The 18341-nt window shown below is 25.5% G+C and overlaps 1 protein-coding gene across 8 annotated transcripts in view; it reads right to left on the minus strand.

Moving 5' to 3' along the window:
• Positions 1-18341, minus strand: part of LOC129963208 (rap guanine nucleotide exchange factor 2-like) — a 134593-nt gene that overhangs the window by 4002 nt on the left and 112250 nt on the right. For 6 of the 8 annotated variants that reach the window (XM_056077390.1, XM_056077386.1, XM_056077387.1 and 3 more), the window contains 18 exons: positions 17992-18195; positions 17161-17269; positions 16766-17072; positions 15945-16194; positions 15056-15120; positions 14803-14968; positions 13208-13411; positions 12330-12429; positions 10778-10905; positions 10550-10633; positions 10362-10436; positions 9618-9689; positions 8496-8645; positions 6665-6773; positions 6478-6582; positions 5693-5938; positions 3311-3451; positions 1398-1465 (listed from right to left, as the gene is read on the minus strand). In XM_056077390.1, coding sequence (XP_055933365.1) covers positions 1425-1465; positions 3311-3451; positions 5693-5938; positions 6478-6582; positions 6665-6773; positions 8496-8645; positions 9618-9689; positions 10362-10436; positions 10550-10633; positions 10778-10905; positions 12330-12429; positions 13208-13411; positions 14803-14968; positions 15056-15120; positions 15945-16194; positions 16766-17072; positions 17161-17269; positions 17992-18195 — 2556 coding nt within the window. In that variant the 3' untranslated portion in view covers positions 1398-1424. The remainder of the gene's footprint in view (positions 1-1397; positions 1466-3310; positions 3452-5692; positions 5939-6477; positions 6583-6664; positions 6774-8495; positions 8646-9617; positions 9690-10361; positions 10437-10549; positions 10634-10777; positions 10906-12329; positions 12430-13207; positions 13412-14802; positions 14969-15055; positions 15121-15944; positions 16195-16765; positions 17073-17160; positions 17270-17991; positions 18196-18341) is intronic. The other 2 variants (XM_056077389.1, XM_056077391.1) reach the window with 2 other exon arrangements.

Here is an 18341-nt window from a genome sequence, read left to right on the forward strand (position 1 = left end):
TATTATATTCCTAATTTTTTTATACTGTGATTACCAAAGTATGAAGATCGGGCTAACTTTCCATACTAAGTAGAATTCTTTTTAAATTAATTTTAATAAAATGTTTTATTTCTTTTTTTCCTACTTTTGAAATTAAATAAAGTATAATTTCAAAAATAGACAGTAATAAAATACAATTTTTATAAATTGTACATTTCTAAATTCAACAATCCTTTTTTATAATACTGTTGGATGTATATAAAAATTTATTATCAATCTTTAAAATTGAAGTGCACTTTACTAGTGTATAGCACTAGTTTATGACTAAGTGAATAAAGTTTTTTCAGCACACATACATACATACACAGAAGAAGAAAAAAAGTTTTGCTGATTTCACTAACTATTTTTATACATTTTTTTGAGCAAGTTATCAGAATTACTTTAAATTTTATTATTTTCCCATTTATCTTAAAGCTCAAATTTTAGGTCAGATGGTAAAAATATAGAATTTAACAAATGCTTAGCAAAATAAAAAGAACAAGAGTAAACCGTGTAAAATAGCAAAAATTACAAATCTATCAAAATTTACAAAACTTGCTGGGAGAGAGTATTAAGATCAAATTACAAATAAAAAATTTTATTGGATTTTTTTTTGCTTGTAATTATTTAAAATAATTAGTATATAATGAGAGAACATTCTGGAAATAATCATGAATCCTAATTAACTAAAAATATTTAACCTTATTGATGGATATCATCTTTAAAAGTACAATATTTAAATTTCCCAGTGTGAATTAAGGTACTAATCTTATTTAAAAAAAAAAAAAAAAAAAGAATGCAAACATGCATGGAGATTGTAATATCAAATGAAAGAATAAGGTGTGTGGATCATCAATATTAGAATGGAAAACAATAATGCTTGTATATCACTAACAATGAAAAAGGAATGTGCTTAAAATTATCTCTTAGTATGTCAAGTCACAAAAGCATATACTGAACACTGACTAATGACCATAACCTTACAGCAGCCTTCTCAAAAATGAACAAATTCTCTTTACAGAAATGAAATTGGTCCAGTAGGCTCATTCTTTGAAATATTCCAATATGGGGGAAAAAATTAACGTGTTATAGCTGGTAACTGTAAATGACCAATCAGACGATCTCAGAGAAATTCAAAGATGGATACAATAAATATTTTACTTCTTATATTATGAAATATCTTTTAGAAAATCAGACATCGTAAAGGTTTAGTTCTCAGGTATTTTTATGCACTCCGACATCACACAGCTTGTGCTACCTTGGTTGAACAACATATGTTTTACCAATGCAATTAACTATATTAAAAAGCAAAACTGAAGAAAAGCAACAAAAAGTAAGTGTACAGTTTTATTTTTAAAAAAATAATAATAAATACTTACATATCTAACACAAATATGGAATGACATTTACTCAGGAAATCTTCTCACATAGTGTGATCCACAAGGACCTACAAAGAGAGATAAAGATTATTTTCCTATTGATGAAAGCAAAACAAATAAATAAATAAAAACTTGATATTCATTTTTTCCCTATAGTAAAATTGTAATCATATTTTTTAATCTTTCAAAATAAATGAAATTATAACAAAAGTTAGCTTAAAATTTATCCTCCATATTAAAAAACAAAATATATTATACCTATATGATAATAATTCAAATGAAAATTTATAAAAATATTAAGTATTCAAATTCAAGCTGGCAAATTTAATAAATAGTTTCAGATAAAATATAACCAGATATAAGTTATAATAAAACTAATATTTTTTTTAAAAAAAAGTAGTATAGGAATTATTTTATATACTTAATATTTTAAGTACTCTTAAAACATGGGTAATAAGTCAAACATTTATTTTAATACAATATTTTTAAAAGTGGAAATATTCTTAAGTAAGTTCTAGTTCTTAAGTAAGTTTATTCTTAAGTAAGTGGAAGTTCTTAAAATAACTATTTTATAGAAGGTGTACCCAGACAAAAATTTTGCAAACTTCTAATCACAATTACCAATAACAAGACATTACAATACAGATTTAAATACAGAGAACAGATACATCTGATTAGATACAGAGAAAGAAAAAGAATAAATTTTGAAAAAATTACACACAGTACAATGTAACAACACTCAAAATTTCAAACATGCAATTTGAACAAAGACAACATCAAAATAGTTACAAAGGCTCTACAGTAAAAGGAAAGGGAGAGGTATAGGTATAGACACATAAACATAGGGGGAAAAAAGCTGTAAATACACTAAATTTTCTTTACTTTAAAATTAAAACCATTAAATATGCTTCAATAACAGAATGTTTAAAATGTTGTAAGAAGTGTTAACGAATATAAATTACTTTTTCAAAGCCACAACGAATGTAGAAGTATAAACATAAAACTCAAATTTCAAAAAAATGAGCAAAGTTATTTAATAAAAATGTTTCAGCAAAAATTTCCAAAGAATATCTGTCTAAGCAAAATAAAGAGCAGAAATTACACAGTTTAATCTATTTGATCTCATTCAAAGAGACATTCAGTACATTTGTACGTTTCTTTAAAATATGTAAAACTGAATTGAAAGAACAAATTGAAAAAAAAATCCTTAAGACAGAAATATCTTGACATTTTAAACTTTTGATTCTTTAAAACGGGGGCCAAAATCTTTCAAATTGATAGATGCCAAAAACACAATTTGTTCACAAAAGGTTTTTTTCCCCCAACTGGAACAACTGTCAGTCATTTTTTTATTATTATTATTATTATTTACCATCAATGCTAAATTACAAATGCTTATAGCCAATCTTTCCAAAGGATCCATGATCTTTCTCAGAATTTTAATAACAGTAGCTTTCAAAGAGACGAGAAAAAGAGAGAAAAAAATTGAAGATATATTCATATACACAAAAAGAAAATGGAAAATCTTTACATCATGCCAAAATATATAAAAGACAACCCAGATAAACATGTTATGTACATGACTCAAAACCATTAGTAAAATTTCAAATAAATTTCAGAATTCCAATTGAAATATAACTAATATAAAAAAAGACAATTGGAGGTCTTGGCAAAACAATATAATATTACACACATAAAGCCAATTAGAAAGCAATTTCCTTAGATGCATTGAGCCAAAAGACAAGCGTTTTCTTAGGACTTGTTAGTGAAAATAAAAATGAAACTCAGTAATTTAAGAAGCTCTCAAGAGTTCCCACCAGAAAATCCAGCTCACATTAACACTTGATCACAAGCAAACACAAACACAGAACTTCAAAACACAGGAAAACAAATCTCTTAAATATCATGCATACCAGATGCATGTCTCTTTAGGTGGGGAGGAGAATTAGTAGAGCCAGCAGAACTGGTGCTGTGGCTATCAAAGCTTGTAGAACCATGGCCTGAATCAGTCTCACAATGTTGAAAGTGGAGGCTTTCCGACGATGTTACAGAGCCTTGAGAGGAAAACGGTTAAATTTTGTAAAATAATATGAAATCACTCACTTTATACTAAAGAAAAGAATTTAACTTTCTTTCGGGAAAACAAGGAACACCAATACTGTTACATAGCTCTTCAGAGTGCAAAATATAATAAAAATAATACCTTAAGACATTTTTAACTTGGTAAAAATTAAGAAATTTTTTAAACTCAATAAAAAGAAAAATAAATGTAGCTTATGCTATTTCAATCATATCATATATTCAAATAAAATACTAAATAGCTGAAAGAAATTTTTAAAAAGAAATCTTTCTGCCATTTACTTCTTTATTAATTTACAAAATTAATGTTCCCAAAGATTTATTCTTAAAATTGAAATTTCTATGAAACAAAATAATACTTAAAAATATCTACCTAATATAAATTACAATATGCATAACAATTTTAATAAGCAAATTTTAAAATAAACCTCAAGGCTCTATGACTCCTCTAATTTCAAAAATACAATATGATATGTGAAATTGCATTCATAAGCTGCTAATTATATTATATATATATATATGCACTTTTTAATATCACCACCTCAAATATAGATATCTATTTAAAACTTATTACTGGTATTTGAATTATCTGTGACTGGTATTTTTAAAATGACTTTCTGTCTCATTCTTTTCTAGTAATACTATTATATGGAATTACAATGACTCCCCACTATCATTCAAATTATTGATGCTAAGACATTCCAATGATTATATTGTTTACTTAAAATAATAAAATGTAAAATAATAAAATTATATTTAATGCTGCTCTTTTATAAAAAAATCTTATATCTTATCTTGTCTTTTATCTTATTTTTTATTAAAATATTATCGAAGAAAGCTATATTAAAGTATGAAAAATAATTGATTATTTATGTAAGGAAATAATTCATAATTATTAGCATATATCAGGAGAAAGCATTTTTTTTTTTTTTTTTTTTTTTTATTATTCTTAAGAGTTAACAACAGAAACTCAACCTCAGCAAAAAAAATAAAAAATGATTTAACTCTCAAAAACTAATTTATGGTCTCCCACTTCTTTGAAAGAAAAAAAAAAAAAAAAAAAAAAAACATGGCAAATTAAACATACTTCTAACTCAAGAATTTATATTATGTTTCAACAAAATTATCCAAATCTTCTTTGAAATTTTGAAAGAATATTGTATAATTAAAATTCTTTTCTCAATAATGAGAAGTTGATATATATAGAGAAAACAATCTGAAGAAATATACAGATTGATATATTCTGAAAATATAAGTCTTAATTTTGAAATTTATTCAAATCTTTCAAGATAATAAAGTACAAAAAGATCTTAATTTGTTTAATTCCCACTTCAATAAATCCAAAATTATACGGTCAATCTACCTTGAAGTAAGTTTTTAAAATATACTCAAATTATTAATAATTACTAACAAAAATCCTGCATTACTTATATGCATTACAAAGTGTTGGAAGTTCAAATTATAATCACCACAAAATGGGAAAAAAAAAAAAAAAATCACAGCCATAGACCTAATCAAAAATAAATTAACAAAAGTTTAATTTGTGTATTTGATTTAATTTAATCAATTTCCACCTGAAATTCAATAGTTTTATGTTATGTGCCTCAAACAGTTCAGAATTAAACATGTGAATTTTGTATATTACAATGTGATTGAACGGATTTCTTGCTTTTATATATCAAGCAATGCATATTCTAAAACAATCTGGGTACATAACTACTTAAAGCTAATTTTTAGTAAAAGTTATCTGTGCAAAGTTAACTAAATTATAAAGTCACTTGCCCACAGCTTCTATAGAAAGGAAATAACGGAAATATAAAAGCCAAGGATGGGATATGAATTCACAACATATGTAAGGAATTCCTCTGCTCTAACCATTGATCTAGTGAAGCCCTTACACATGATACATGTGAAGCGTCTGTGACAGTATCACATGTATTTAATTCAAATATTAAGAACTTGAATTTTATCAGATCATCTCCAAATTACAACCTTTCAAATTCATATTTGGCAATTTTCAAGAACAATTTTCACACATATCATTAGTCACACTCCATGTGGGCTGACTAAAGCTACAAATTACTAATTTATATCATCAAAAAATTTTGCACACAAAAAAAAACATATAGTCTCAGAGTTTTTGTCAACTACTGTATATTATTCATGCCAAATTTATCAATAATATTTATATAAAAGAATTACTTAAATACACTTACCAGATGTCTGTGATTTCTTAATGGAAGCGGCCGAAAGGCTTGAACTTTCTGGATACAAGTCAACTGGCACAGTTATGCTTCCCATTTCGGCAGCAAAACTTGGACGTGGGTCATGGAACCGGCGGCCAGTTACTGGCGATAAAGAAGGTGACACATTAACAGGAGGACGCAATGGCTGATGTGGACGCACTTTGTTTGGGTCGGATAACGCAAGAAGCTTCCTCACTGCCTGTGGAGAATCAGCTCCTAATAACAGAATGCATAAAATACAAATCGCTTTATAGAATATATATACATAAATATATATTTTAAATAAAAATTGATTTCTTAACTTTTTAAAGATACCTATATAGAATGTAACAAGAACTGATGGGACTAGAACAAAAATTCGATGTATCCTAAATTTTAAATTATCTGACAAGGTGAATAAATAATACACAATTAATAAATATATAATTTTAACAAATAAAATAATTACAATTTTAAAATGTTAACTAATTTAATTATGAATCTGTAGCATCTGTAATAATAATAATTTTTAAATGTTAACTAATTAATGAGTTGAATAAAAGTAATATGCAGTAGTTTAGATTTAACATAATAAAATTTTAAAATAAGAAGTACATTTCACTTATAACAAATTCAAACCTATTTTTTTTTAATAAGAAATATTTTACTGTTTTTTTTTTTACCTAAAACTTTGAACAATATCAAGTAATAATTATGAATTAAAATGACTTACAATTTAATTTATTTTCAATGAACTAAGAATGAACTTTTCATACCAAATTTAGGATTACTGCTTTTTTTTATGTCTGAAGAACTACTGGTACTACTTGCTGCAGATAGAGTTGGTGATGGCTGTCTTTTTCTCACTTGAAGAGTATTCGCTATCATGCAAAAAAAAAATCAGTTATAAAGAATATATAACACAAAATAATAAAGAACAAAAATATATTCATGAATAGTTACCAGATGTAATCAGTGGTTCACATTCCACAGACATGGCATGCAGCTGATCCTCATCTGTAACCACTTTTAAATTGTTAAGATAAGCTTTCACTCGTCTAACCATCTGAGCCTAAAGACAAAAACAATAAAAATAAAACAACAGGACCCAAAAAATGCAACTAATAACAAAAGAGAATATTTATGTTTACTTGTGAGTGTGTTGGTGCACTACTCAGACTTGAATAAAATAACTTGCTAGAAATACAAAATTCAGCATACTTGTATTTTGGAGAGTAAGGAGATGTACCTTGTAGCAATTTTGTTTAAATATTACATTAAAATTTAATTTATTAAAATAATTTATCGGAATTTTTACATTTTTCCAGAACTGTTTATATATATATATATATATATATATATATATATATATATATATATATATATATATATATTCAATGACAGCATTTTATTGCTGCAATATCTTTTTTAATCAATTATTATTTAATTTTTATATATATATATATATATATTTCACTGGAATCCAGAAACTCAAATCATTTCCACAGCTGTCATAAGTATTTCTTGCTAGATTTTTTTTCATTATTGCTGAAGTATAAAAATACACCTTATTTTTCCATAATTAAAGAATACTTTTAACAAACTTTGGGAAATTTTGTTGCTCTTACAGTACAAACTTAATTTTGAAAGTAACTATTTTTAAATTTGTCAATTTTTAAATTATTCGAGAAAGAAAATTTTTGTATTAGATGAAATTTAATCATCTGTGTTCAAATTAAAGTTCGTATTTTAGGTGAGATGATAGAAAATTACAGAAATGCATAGCAGAAAGAACAAAGTGGTAAAAAACAACGTTAAAATACTAAGTGTTACATATATCTATCAAAATTTTAAGTTTAAAAATAGTTTTCTAACTGAGTCATTAAGGTGAAGCTGCAGCAAATTTTCAATTGAAAATTTCGACAAACATCGATCCTAGCAAACCACCTGGTCAGGAGAAGTGGCTAATAATAAATATAGTAATATAGGGAAAATTTATAAGAACAATAGATCTCTATCTGTCATATCATCACAAAGAAATAAACTTTTATCATTAAAAATATTTGTTGCAAATAAATTGGTATTTAATTTTTTTGGCCAATTGGGTGAAAATTTCACTTTAGATTTGATCAATTGCAGAAGTATTTTTCAAAATTTCAAACAGGAACAGATGATATGGTATACAAACAGACTCCAAATCTCCATACTACACCAACAAGAATATATTTGAGCCATGGTAAGTTGATAAACAATATTTTTTTACTAAAATAAAGTTTTTAAGCATTCAATTTTCCAGCAGCAAAATTTATAGTTTTTAGGTCTGGCTGGGCAGATGGGACTGCAATTTTTTTAAATTAATTTTTTAGATAGCTATTGCACCTCATTTATTAAAATTTACATGTTATTCTAAATACTGTAAATTTTCAAACCAAATTACTTTTTTATAGAATTGTACCAATTTTATAGAATTGTACCAATTGAATGTTTGCTGGTTAAACTTTACATAATTTTCTTTATTGATCATTAAACAAAGATAACAACATGTTCTTGTCTTAAATTTTTTTAAATTGAATCCAAATATGAAATTTGTTCTTTAAATTCATCATCAAAAACTTTTATCTGGTAATCATATATTTATAATGTAGTATAACATCATTAACAGCAGATAATATGCAAAGTATAATAAATAAATAATTGCAACACATTATTAAACTCTGACCTATATATATTCGTCACAACAATGAGTTTGCACAATCAATAATAAAATAAATTTTCAAAAAATCACATGATATACCTCTTCAAACATTTTTTTAGGATTTGGTTGTGCAGAACTTTTCTTTCGTCGCTTGACTGTTGCAGCATTTGTGGTAGTTGCAAAACTATTAAGTGATGCCATAGCTGCAGTTGGATGAGCTCCTCCACTTTCAAGCATGTTAAACAGATCCTGAAATAGAGAATTTAGTTTATTACAGAATAATTGATGCTCAATTATTAATACTGAGTAAATTTGCATGTATGTAATTAAATATAGTAAGGCATGCCTTGGAAAATAATAATTTACTATTAAATAGAAATTATAATACAATTATTTCCTATTCTACTATAATTGATAATTACTAATAAAATTATTCCATTTTGTACAATAATAACAATCTACTATCAGGAATTAGTATGAAAATGTTTGTAGATGTATTTAAATCCTGGATAAATGTTTTAAATAAGAACTATATTTCAATGAAAATGAAAAAATTCTTATGTATTCAAAATTACTGTTTTACCCAATTGTATACAGACCAAATATTTATTAACTGGTAAATCACTTCTATATAATTGAAAAAGTTCAAAATATTTTCTTTCTGTATATAAAAACAAATCAATAATATACAAAAATTATCAAAATTAAATTGTTCTGTTTCAAAACTTTCTTTATTAAGATACAGTGCTGCTTGTGAAAGAGTCAGTAACATAAAAATAAATACAATGCATTCTGAAACCAAAATAAATGTAAGAAGATATTATATACAACTTTCTGTAACAAAAAAAAAAAAAAAAAATGTAAAACTGCTTTATTAATAAAGATTTTAATTTCACAATAATAAATTTCATTACAAATGTATAATTTTTAAATGGATCTTTCAGTTAAAATTATGACAGATATATTAAATTAAAAATGGCTGAAATTGTATAAAACTACAGATAGGCCATCTTTGTAATTTATTAAAGCTTTTAATTTATTTACTCCATGGTTAAATTCTTAGTTTCATTAATATAACATTAAATAATTAATTTAAATAAAGATTTTAAAAACATAGAAATGAACTATTAAGAACTCTAAAGAATGATTATACATATATTTGCAATAAAAATCAGAAAATTAAAATTTCACAAAGAGAAAAACACAAGAAAACCTTCTTACATAAGGTGCTGAGCACATACTGCTGACATTTCTGATTTCTTTAGCAACCATGCGTAATTTTTCAAAATTAACCTACAAAATATCAAATTAGAAATTTCATGTTCAACTTCAAATGAGGTTAATTAATTTGAATTGATAAATTTATAGTGATTAGGATAAGGCTGATTTTCTAAATAAGATAAGTAATAGTAAAAAAGATTAATGCTATAATGTGCAAGCATAAATTGGAACAAAATTAATTCCAACAAAAGAGAAGAAAAGAAGTCAAGAAATTCATTCAAATTCTTACAACACAAATGTGCAATTTAGCAAGAAAAAATAATTATTCACAAAATATCACTTCAAATATACACAGTGAAATGATATAAAAACAATAAACTTTGCCTAGTAGTAATTAATGATTTACTAAAATTTATTACAAGACTGCAGTCTTCAGTGAAATAGTATAAACTAATAATTAATAATTTCTACTTTTTGTAGAAATAGTATAAAACGAATTGAAGAACAGAAACTTTTTAACAAATAAAAAAATACACATACTGTCCATTAAAATTTCTTCAGGTTGTTAACAAATCTGTTCAGACTTATTACACATAAAATAAACATTACTTTCAACAATGAATTGAGTTACTCAATAAGTGAAATTAAACCATTCACAAATGTTTATATAGTAATTTTCTTGAACTTTTAAATTAATCATTAGCTAAAAACAAAATTCTTAAATAAATGGCAAAATGAACTAACCAGGCCCTCAATAATGGAATCATTCCCCAAATGTATGAAAGTAAGATCCTTTTTCAATACTGGATAAAATGGGATCTGAAAAAATGATATAAAATTTAAATAACTTATTTAATGTTTTTTTTATACAAATGCTGAAACAAATAGAAAATAAAATTATAAACAGTTTTTGTATAATGAAGAAAACATACCATTGGTGGCTGAATGTGATCCGAGTTTATAAGATTTCTGTATTTGTACATGTTTCGAGATGGATCCATAAAATCTTGCAAATCCTTAAAAAGAAATAAAAAATAGTGATAAGTGAGTCACAAATATCAATACGGATTGTTAAAAATTTTTTCTTCTTCTACAATGTCATGTGATTGTTTAAATAAAGTAATCATTAAAACTATATAAAAATCATTTTACACAATTACCTCAAATAATTTTTGATATTTTGTAGGGAGTTTTTCCCATGTGAGACGTAATCTAGAAACTGCTCCATGCCCTAAGCCACTCAGTATAGCAAACATGGAATTAAAGTTTTTACATTCCTTACATTGTCCTGTAAAGAAAAAAAATACACTCGGATTTTAGTATATGTTTTTAGTTTTGGAGGGGAAAAACAATGTTTTGATATGGTTTTAAAAACAAATATACAGAAAAAATTTCTAAAAAAATTATTCTTTATATACAATTACAGTACAATTATTCTTTTATATTTCAACAAATATCATCAAAATAGTTGTTTTCAAATGCTCAAGTAAAGAGCAATGCTTTATAAATGAATACCATTAAAACAAATTATAGTAATGGTACAAACTGGTTTACGGTCTTGGTAATCACTATTTATGAAATTTAAGAGGAAGAAAAAAAGCTGTTTTTATATTACAGTTTTATGTCAAGTTTCATATAACATCTTTTAGCAATTTTGTATATTAAACCAGTGATGTACAGACCTTTTACAATATTTCAATGTTATTGAACATAGTTGCTCATATAATTTTGTGCAATGATAATAAAAGTATTATCAGGAGTCTGATTGACCAAAAGGCAGAAAAGATTAAATCTTAAAAAAAAAAAAAAAAAAAAAAAACATGTGAAGGTAAAATATGAGAAAAAAAAGGCAATGTATAGAAAAAATTATCAAAACTACAGTCTAATTGACTTTCATTCATTTCAAAATATTTATAAAAGTAAACAAAATCCATAGCATATAATTTTCTCAGAGATAATTTAAGAATTATACTGCCCAGAACAAATTTAAAAGTACATAAAGCAACTAATATGAGAGGAAAGGCAGTATTTTATTGTAAATGAACCTCACTAGCATATTTAGCAAGCATTTCTTTAATGATTAATGGATCTTAGCAGTGTATCTTGGACACATTACTGGCTTTTTATTTTGTTTTAGAGGTCTTTCATTGACATAACTCAATTTCAAAGTTTGCTTTTGAACATCAATCATATTGGTATTCAAGTATACAAGATTCAGAGATGGAAGAAATTTTTGAGATCCAAAACTTAATTTTTTTTTAATTGAACATTATTATTTTTTTTATTTAATATTTTTCTACAATTTGACAGTTTTCCCACATACTTTCTTAGCTACTTCCTTTAATACTAGCATTTTCCTTACACTTAAATTGTTTGTTACAAACTTTTTTTTTTATTTTACTCAAACATTTTGGTTTGTAATTTACTTGTGGCTGAACTCATGCTTTACAAAAATTTCTGTTCATTTTCTTTTCTTTCAATTAAACTGCAAATTTCTTAAAAAATGAGAAATAAAAAAAAGGAAAGAATCATATCCTTGCACAATACAGCCTCTTATGTTATTTGAGTATGAATAATGAAAATGTTACAAATCAGTACAACATTATTATAGCTGAAAAATTAAATTTTTTAAAGATGAAAAAATTGTAGCTTGTGTTAAAAAATGTAATTCAGCAAAATCTTCAAATAATTAAAGTAAAAATTATTACTTACTTGCTACTTTAATGAACTGTTTAATGATTCTCATTCGTCGGATCAAATTATGCTCAAAACATACTTCTGTTACAACCCAAAACATTTCTCGGTTAACCAACTAAAATTTAAGAGCATTCTTTTAGAATGAAAAATGATCATATTCGTTAAGTTATTAATTTTTCTACTTAACAAAAATTTGTAGAGTCTGAAAAATTAATAAAAATGCAGAGTAGAGTCTGTTAATAAAAGATATGAAAATTTAAATTCTTCATACAATCAACTAATTAGAAAAATTAAAGAAATGAGCAAAAATTTATTTAGAAACTTTATATTAAGAATTATACAAGAAATGATATTAAAAGCATTGAGCATCTCATACACACACTTTAACATACTATTAATAGGAATTTAAATTAAGTGAAAATAACATTTATTTGCTACTATTTTTTTTTTTTTAATGAAAGTATGTAGAAAAATTATTTCAATTTCAGCTTAATATTAATAATTTTTAAATTTTTATAGAAATCCATATCCTACATTCCAATTAACTAAAAAAAAACATTAAAAAAAACACAAGAATAAAAGTATAATTATAAAATAATTTTGAATAAGGATAGTTAAACAATTACTAATAAAGACAATATAACATCATATTTATCTATTTCTTTAAAATTTCTATTTAAAATATATTTTAATGAATTAAAGTGTAATTTCATCAAATAAATTTTAGATAAACAATTGGGAATAAAGACAATGTAACATAACATTTATCTAATATTTCAATTTAAAATAAATTTAATGAATCAAAATGTCATTTCATCAAATAAATTTATGAGACGAAAGAAGATAAATGCAGATTAAAATATAATTCAATAGCAGACTAATAAAAAAATTACCTTCACAAATTTTGATAAAGAAATTACCTCCACAAATTTTGATAGCATAGGTGTCCCATATTTGGATTTAACTTCAAATAATTCATTTATATATTCAGTAGGTTCAATCTGTCGAAAAATGCTGAAATCTTCAATTGTGAGTTGTGTTGCTAATTCAACACTATTTAAATGCAATAAATGCACCTGGCTTTCCCTCAGTAATTCCTATTGAGATAAACAGATAAATGAGGATACATAAGCAGATAACAATAAATTATTCTCTTAACAAAAAAATAAATAAATAAACAGCAATTGAAAGAACATACCATTCATAAATCAAGCAAAATACACATAAAAAATTAAACCACAAATAATAAAATTCATTACTAAATGTATTGAAAAGTTTTATAATAAAGATATTAAGTTAATTTTATAGAAATCTGAAACAGGTAAATGAATAAAAATGATAAAATATTTTCTATGATGAATGAAATTTTAAATTATAGTATTTTTACATTTAGAAACATTTTTTTATTAATACAACTTTAAAGATTAGCAATGAAAGTTAAGATTACGCACAAAAATAATGGATAAATCAGTTTAATGACAATTAAAAAATTTTGATAGTACAGGAATCCTTATCTTATTAGTTCAAACTTTTAATGTCTTAAAATGTACTCGGTACTCATATTTAATAAACTCAATTTCAATTCATCATTTAATTAAGATCCAAAGAAGAGAATGTAACTGATTTATTTATGCTTGAATTTTACCAAATTTAAAGCAATGTCCTGTACATGGTGCCTATTCTAATATGATCCAATAACCAATTTCTAGCTATTAAGATATAGACATACATTTCCATTTCCAGTTGAAAATAATGCTTTAAATATGATTTTTAAAAAATCATATTTTATGCTGTTTAGGTCAATAATTGCACTGCTGAAAGAATTACGAAGTCTAAATTTTTATACAATACACTTGTATTAATAGTCATCTTTAATAAAATATTCTGAATATATTAATGTTTTAATAATAATAATCATAAACATCTACTCATCTGTAACTAAAACCAGTTCAAAACTTCAGTTATGAAACTTTGAACATCACTATTTTAAATAATCTTAGACTATTTCAACAGCCACAACAAGGCAGATTTATCGGCACTTATTTCATGTGGCTATATTTTGACTTAAAATAATTATCTTCAAAGTTTCATAATTCTATCATTTTTACTTGCTGAAATGTAAATTTATTTGTTTTTAAATTACAGAATGTAAAGAATTTTTAATTAAATATGATTAATATGACAAGAAAAATGTATTAAAAAATTAAGCTTTGTATTTTTTTCAGCAATATAGTTATTGATTAAAGAAATATACAGTGCTATCTTCTATGGCATTTAGAGCATTTTCCCAATGCAAGATATACATCTAGTCTTAAAGGTTTCTAAATAATAGTTAGACCATAATGGGCAACTCCTGTATATAAACAAAATCAACTAAACTGAAAATTCTAAGACAAAGACATTAGAGCTGAAACAAAATTTTAACAATCATAGGCATTGAATATCATAATACAAAGATCTTTATAAATAATGCAAGATATTAACTTACCAAAGCAAGTTCATCAGGTACCAATGAATCACTAGACATATTACTCTTCAAATAGTATCTACTGTTCAGTGAGATTCTTTCAGCTAAATTCTGTTGGGGATCAGGTAATCGACGCTGTTTTACAACCCCTCCTTCACCAACAGATACTTCACAGAGACAATATTTGCTATTAAAAAATATAAAAAATTTGATGAATTTGCAAAATTAAATATTTAATTTAAAAATAATGTCATTTCAATTACTAAACAAGTACCTGCTTGATTCAGTAATACCAAATTCTCGTAAAGATAACATAACAACTTCTCTTGCAGTTGTTTCCTGAAAGTAAACATACAAAACAATGTTAAACTCAACTAAATATGCATTTAAATACTGATTTAGTAAAAAGATATTGTAAATTATTTCAAATTTTTATCATATTATATGTGAATTTTTTCACCTTATATGGTCTCATTTATCAAAGAATTACAACAGTGCCAGAATATTATAATTAAAAATCATTTCAGAAATATGATAAATATCTTGCACAGTGGGGCAACTGCATGCATTACTTCTATTAATATATTGCATAAATTATTAATTTGAGTTTACTTGCTATAAACCTGCTGATAAAAATTTGTTTCATGACATAGCAAGGCAAAAAGATCGCAAAAATTTAAAGGCAGACTAGACATACAAAAACAAATCATTTTCATATGGGTTGAATTCAAATTCACCACAACATAATTAATTGGATGAATAACTTAATCACAAATAGTATGTACCATGACAAATAGAATACTTAAAATATACATTCAAAGGACTAGTGAACACATGCTTTGCACAATGTTAACCATACAGCTATGTTGTTGTGTTATTATAAATTTATATTTCATTGAAGCTATGCTATATATATATTATCTAATGAATCCTCTTTTTTTCCCTCCTTAATTCACTGATAAAGAACCTAAAGTAGTGTTTTGATCCATTATAAAATTGTAAGATCAGTGGAATTATCAGATGTACAGAACAAAAACTGTTTCTTTACATCTGACTTACACTGGAAGTTTAAAAATGACTATTTGAAATATCCTGTAAAACCATATCAATAGGAAACAATATTTTCATTTTCATTTCATCATTTTATGAAAAATCTAACTTACTTTATGTACAAGTAAATGTTTGTACGTCTGATCAGGTCTGTAAATTTTCAGTACATGCTCTGGAAACTCCAATCGCACTTCATCCAGTGGATTTAAAGAAGTTAAATCAGGGTTACTGTGACTGTGATAAAGAGTACCCCTGTTAGATGGTTGTGGAGATGATCCTCTGCCACTGTAATTTCCAGAACCGCCACTGCTACTACTGTTGATGGAGTACAGACTATCATCCGAACTGTTTAAATGAGATTCCCTGTAAAAATTGTATTGCATATTCCATATATAAGAACATATTTTATGTTACAAAACTCCATATTTATTTATATAAATAAGTATAAATAAGAAATCTGAAATTTTTATTAAAAAAAATCAGTATAGCCTGAAAAGTAATATATCACAAGATAAAACCTAATTTTTAATTCTAAAGTTTTACTCATTTATGCAGCATAAATATTAAAAATTCAAAACCTCAACTGAATAGGATAAATAATTAAATGAAAAATAAAAGTGTCGACTCATTAATAATTTTCTTCGAAGAACTGTAATGTTTCACGTAGTATTTTTTGACTGATATTAGCAAGGAAGTACAAATAAAAATCTTTGCTATTTTTTATCAATCTACATTAAATAGCAAATATTTTTTTATAAATTCTTTAACAGCATAATTAACAAATTTCTGACATAAAAATATAGCAGTTTTTAAAAATATCTGAAGCTTAGTTTTTATACTATTTACATAATTTCTTGCATTAGTAAAGTAGCCTCTACAAGAATCTTTTTGCCACAATAAATTACAGAAATAGAAACAAAATTACAATACTAACGGGTTCAGTGCTCTCGGAATAATGTTGATATGAGCTAAAAATCTGCGGATCTTGGCTCTATGGCCCAGTGTTGAATAACCTTTCTTCTCTGATTCCTTCTTTCCTTCACTAGTGGAACGGTAATTTGAGCCATTCACTTTTGATGTTGGTGAACCAGGCATTGTCCCATGGGAATTGCCAACAGTTTCATGCCATTCCACCTGAGAAGATAACCTTGAACGAGGATCATGCTGGAGAAGAGAGATTTCTGAAGCCTTGCGACAGCGTCGAGTCGTATTCTCAGGAGCACTCAGCATCTCCTTGAAAGCTAAAAGAAAGTCATAGTTGTAATTAAAAAGATTTTTAAATGAAAGCAATCATTATACGGTTAAAAGATTATTTACAAGGGGCATTACCAAGTAAGTTTGATTTCACAGTGATGCATAAGTGAGTGGTCCCTCGCAACAACTCTAAAGCCCTCACATGACTCATGACTTCAAAACTCTGGCCATTCACTTCCAAAATCTGAAAATAAAAAAAATTAAGGTTCAATACAAATAGAAAATTATGTATTGAGAATAATAATTGTAAAAAAATTCTGTAATACAATTAAAAATTAGTATCAATATAAAGTTGAATACTCAAAATATAGTTTCTTGGAAGTGAAATACAAAACAGAATTGAAATTATCCAAAAAAATATAATAATGGTAATCATAATGGTCATTTTTAATCCTTATATTATTTTCATATGAAATAGTAAAACAGAAGAACAAAGAATTCACATCCAATGCTTCATTGCTATAATTTTTAGCTTCCAATGCTTCAATTATTCAAAATCAAAAGGTGTATCTAAATCAACCCTCATTTTACTCATACATTCTTACAGAGCTTCATGCCCTGAGAAAGTTACATATGTAGAACAAAGGCTAAAATATTTAAATACCATGAAGAACTGTCATGTGCAGGTTGAGCTAAAGTGTTTCATGGAATTTTAAATAATGGAGAACATTCAGATTGCAAAGATCAAAAGAAATTATTTTGATTACTTATAGATACCTAGTAATAAACTAAAGCAATAAGAATAATCGAACAAAACATAAATCAATATTAGAAGGTTATGATAAATAAAAAGATTTATCGTATATACAAGGAGAAACCAATTTTTAACCAAATAGTTGTTATCCTTCTCAGAGAGTTATCAAGCCTTTTTTTTTTAATAAACATGCAAAATATGAAACACATTACCTGATCTCCTCTTTTGAGTCCAACCTCTTCTGCTTTTGAACCTTTGTCCACTTTTGAGATAAAAGTAGCAAACCCAGTTTCATACCCTCCAAGGATTGAAAAGTGTAAAACTTCTTCTCTTGTTGAACGGGCAAGGGTAATGACTCTTGTTCGTGCCTTTGTAGCACAAGCAATATTTAAAAGTCGCTGCTGACCAAGCATTTTCTGTAATGAAATAAAACTTCAATTTGTATCGCAAAATTCTTATAGCATAAAACTAACTGCAAATTGTAATTATTAAAAAAAAAAAAAAACTATTTTTTTTAAAACTAAGCAATTAAATTAATTTATAAATATCTCGTATTTTTCTT

This window comes from Argiope bruennichi, chromosome 3 (genome assembly GCF_947563725.1).
Source record: "Argiope bruennichi chromosome 3, qqArgBrue1.1, whole genome shotgun sequence".
Taxonomy (NCBI): Eukaryota; Metazoa; Arthropoda; class Arachnida; order Araneae; family Araneidae; genus Argiope; species Argiope bruennichi.